Below are 4,172 nucleotides of genomic sequence, written 5' to 3'. Positions count from 1 at the left end.
GTACACTGTAGCTGTCTTCAGACACTCCAGAAGAGGGCGCCAGATCTCGTTACGGATGGTTGTGAGCCACCATGTGGTTGCTGGGATTTGAACTCTGGCCCTTTGGAAGAGCAGTCGGGTGCTCTTACCCACTGAGCCATCTCACCAGCCCCTCCCCCAACTTCTGATCCACGCTAACCTGGAAGCTGAGACAGAGCGATCCTCCGGCTGAACACTTCGTTCACCTTTTCCAGAGCCCTGGGACAGTGTTGTTACTGTTCAGAGCTATGGGTGACCTTGCTGTCCCACACCATACAGCTATCTACTAATGAAACAGTCAGGCAACATTATAATTAGGTCAGCTCCATGTAGTGATTTGAGACTTTGGCTCCATTCCTTTCTCTCCAGGATTTGAGCATTGAGAGGGAATGTCTCAATGTCCAACAGTCCAATTTCTCAAACCCCAAGTGGACTCTTTACCCTGTCTAAACCCACCCTGATAGTCCAAAACTTGTGGCATCTGCCCCAATAATGGTGCAAGGAGAGAATGGATTCCTGCATGTTTTCCTCTGCCCAACACACACACACACACACACACACACACAATTATTTGATAAAGAGAAGTTCTAATCTCATGTGTACTGGATTTTGGAAAACCATCAGAACATGCGAAGAATTCCTAACACAAAAGTTCCTCACCCCACCCCTGAACCAGTTGACTCACATTTTTCTCTTCTGCAAGATGGCGGCATGACTCCATGAGCCAGGCAACCCGTGTTTCCTCCTCCCAGCGACAGCCCCTCCAGGAGAGAGCGCCAACTCACCCCTGCCTTTGATTCAGAGGAAGGCCTCAGGAAAGGGTGCTCTGTGATGTAAGAGCCAGGTGCAAGTGTGGAAGGGTATCAGGAGAACGCCTGCCCAGCAGGTCTGGTCTGGAAGTCTTAGGAACTAAAGGACAGAAAAAGAAACGATTGAAATCCAGACTAGTGCACCTACTGCCTTCCTTCCGACTCACCCTCATAGCATATGTTTTTTGAATGTGTGACACTCACACATACCCTTCTCCCATCCTTTCCCAGTTAAAGGAGAGCACCAGGCTCTGACTTGTTCCATCTTAGGACAGATGGATTAATGGGTGGATTGTTCTGTTTGTAGACGTCAAATGCACGTAAAACCACCACAGGTGCTGCCTCTCAGCGTGTTGGGATCCACAGTCCACGCTGGCTTCTGGCATCTGCCCTTATTTAGGGGAGGGACTGCTTGGTTATTTTTTCAAAATAGAATCGCATGTAACCCAGGCTGATCTCAAACTCCCTATATAGCCAAGGATGGCCTTGAACTCCTAATCTAATTGTCTCCACCTCTCTGGAGCTGAGATTATACACATACGATTTACTCTTAACCCCAAAAGGCCCATCTCCAACTAGATTAGGAGACCCTTGATTTTGGCTCAAGACTTGCCATTGGTAACAGGTGCTAAGACTTCCTTCATCCTCTCCCTCTTACCCAGCGCTGCCACGAGAGCCCTGGACACGAGCAAGCCCAGCATGGGCCGACCGTAAAGTTGATTTCTGTAACAGTGTTCTCCCAAGCCTGCTTGCCTCAGCAGGACTCTCTCCAGACGGGTCCCCGCCACACACGGCTCCCTCTCCTCTCATTCTCACCTTTGATTTGTCTTTTATTGCCAAATAAAAAGTTTGCTACCTCAACAACAAAAAGGAAGACTGATTTCTACCCTGATACATCAAAAATCCTTTAAGGTTTCATAAACACGAGTAATTATTACAAAGGACTGGGGCCATAAGGGAAGAAATGGAGTCCAGCTACTGTGCAGCACTCTGGGGGCCCCCATCGCTGAGGGCCCGCCCTTGCCGGGCCAGTCCGAAGGAGAAAAGGTGGGTGGCTGCTGACCGGTCTCTTAGATGCCTACAGTTTTAGAATTGACAACCAATAGGTGATCTAACAAAGGCCATTGTGTCTTCTGTCTGAGAAACAGAGACTGTCCCAGAAATCAGAGGGCACCTGCTTGTTGTGCACAGGACAACTCTGAGAAAAGGCCGCTTTGCCACAAAGGTCTTCTTATTGTCTCTCCCCGCTCTCTTTCCAGCTTATTCTCCTTAGACACCAAGTTCATTAAAGCAGACATTGAAACAGTTAAACCCAATCAAATTCTCTCCACTTTCCATTCTCACACCCATCAGCTCCCTCACTTAGGAGACGCACTAGCAGGAAATGAATATTCCTCTACATCTGCTAGCTCTGAGCAGGAGGAACGTCTTACGGTCTTGTATCAAACTGGCTCTTTCCGGATTAAAAAGTAATTATTCCAAAAGACGGCTTTATGGTTAAAATTAAACTAGCTGAAAGCTATTAGAACCTGGACTTTGGACAAATGCCAAAGAGGGCGCTCTGGGCATCTTTTGAGAAGGGGGAGAACTCACTAGAAAGAAGAAATCTTAAGCAAATAAGCATATTAAAAAAAAAAATAGGGAAAATGCTGAAACCTGTTCTGCCACCCTCCCTCAGTTAGAGGCACTTCTAACATTAGGAAAGCGAAACCGGCTGTGGGTGGGGCGGACCTTCTGCCAGGTCACCCTGCCTGAAGAAACCCAAGATTGTGCCTACATGAGGGACGTGCAGCTGTGACACAGAGGCAACAACCAGCTGGCACTCTGTATGGCTGCTTGCCTGGGGACCGGGCACGAGAACTGGATGAGGCAGGTCCATGTGTCTGTGGTCACTGGCTCGCTGTTTGAAGTTAACTTCAGTGACTTGCCCTGGTTTGTTATTTCACAGTTTGATTAAGGAACAAGCGGCTAGGAAAACAAAAGAGGGCACTAGCGTGCAAGAAAAAGCCCCAGGGCGCTGAAAGCATGCTGGGTCAGGAGTACTGGAGTCCCAGTGGGTGTGGTGGGGTAGGGACCAGAGCACATTTGGTAGAGCCAAGACGGTTCCGCAGCGCCCTCTGCTGGTCGACTGCGACTACACATGCGGCTGGACTGATGCTGGGCTGACCCTGAGCGCCTGCAGTTTTCCTTCTCATCCTGCCCTCTGCTGGACATGAACCCTTTCCACCTTCACCAGGTCTTAGAAAATAAGGTGTGTTAGGCAGAAATCTGCTGGGGGCAGGGAGTGGGGGAGGTGGGAAGCCTCACTCCCACATCTATAAAATGGTCACGGTGGTCACACTACAGGCCCCAGTTTATGTCTGGGCTGTTCTCGAGTAGTAAATGAAATGCTCTTTTACTCGTGACTTTCTGCTTCCACCCTCATGTGGTCCTGCTCAGTTCCTTGGAAGATCTTTGTCCCTGAAAAGAAAACAGTCACACCCTATAAGAATTTCCGCTGTCTTGTTCACTATCTGACCTCCACCTCTTCCATAGTGAGGTTTGGGCTCAGGGCAAATGTTAGGTGAGCAGTCTGGCTGAGCTTCCTTCTTCCAGACAGGCAGATCTGGATCATCCTCCATCAGTCTCCTAGGTAACTGGGATCACAAGCCTGCACCACCATGCCAGTTCACAAGTATTCATGGTCTTTAAAAAATTTTTAATTTTTTAAAAAAATCTGGACAGATGAACCATCAGTTAAGAACACTTGTTGCGCCCCAGCATCCCGCGGGGCGGCGCGCCCAGCTGCAGACGAGCGTCATGGCTGCTTGGAGACCGCCCCGGGTCGAGGAGCTGCTGGCCGAGGCCCGCCGGGCCTTCATGGAGGAGTTTGGAGCCGAGCCGGAGCTGGCCGTGTCGGCGCCGGGCCGCGTCAACCTCATCGGGGAGCACACGGACTACAACCAGGGCCTGGTGCTGCCCATGGCACTGGAGCTTGTGACCGTGATGGTTGGCAGCCCCCGGACAGATGGGCTTGTTTCTCTTCTCACCACTTCCAAAGATGCAGACGAGCCCCAGAGACTGCAGTTCCCACTGCCCTCAGCCCAGTGGTCCTTGGAGCCTGGAATCCCACAGTGGGCCAATTATGTCAAAGGAGTGATTCAACATTACCCAGCTTCCCCGCTCGTTGGCTTCAGTGCAGTGGTGGTCAGCTCAGTGCCCCTGGGGGGTGGGCTTTCCAGCTCAGCTTCTCTGGAAGTGGCCACGTACACCTTCCTCCAACAGCTCTGCCCAGACTCGGGGGCAATAGCTGCCCGGGCCCAGGTGTGTCAACGGGCTGAGCACAGCTTCGCAGGGGTGCCCTGT

At 50.9% G+C, this 4,172-nt stretch overlaps 1 protein-coding gene and 1 pseudogene across 1 annotated transcript in view; one reads left to right on the top strand and one right to left on the bottom strand.

Annotated features, from left to right (window-relative positions):
- Positions 1 to 761, bottom strand: part of LOC110285680 — a 9,807-nt pseudogene extending 9,046 nt beyond the window's left edge.
- A 2,839-nt stretch (positions 762 to 3,600) lies between these two features.
- The window catches only part of LOC110285959 (galactokinase-like), a 5,722-nt gene continuing 5,150 nt past the window's right edge, over positions 3,601 to 4,172 (top strand). Inside the window, exon 1 of the mRNA XM_021152430.2 lies at positions 3,601 to 4,170. Coding sequence (XP_021008089.1) covers positions 3,627 to 4,170 — 544 coding nt within the window. The 5' untranslated portion in view covers positions 3,601 to 3,626. The remainder of the gene's footprint in view (positions 4,171 to 4,172) is intronic.

Source organism: Mus caroli, chromosome 19, assembly GCF_900094665.2.
Source record: "Mus caroli chromosome 19, CAROLI_EIJ_v1.1, whole genome shotgun sequence".
In the NCBI taxonomy this organism is placed as follows: Eukaryota; Metazoa; Chordata; class Mammalia; order Rodentia; family Muridae; genus Mus; species Mus caroli.
The sequence above is the reverse complement of the archived record's forward strand: the minus strand, read 5'-3'. Positions and strand labels throughout refer to the sequence as shown.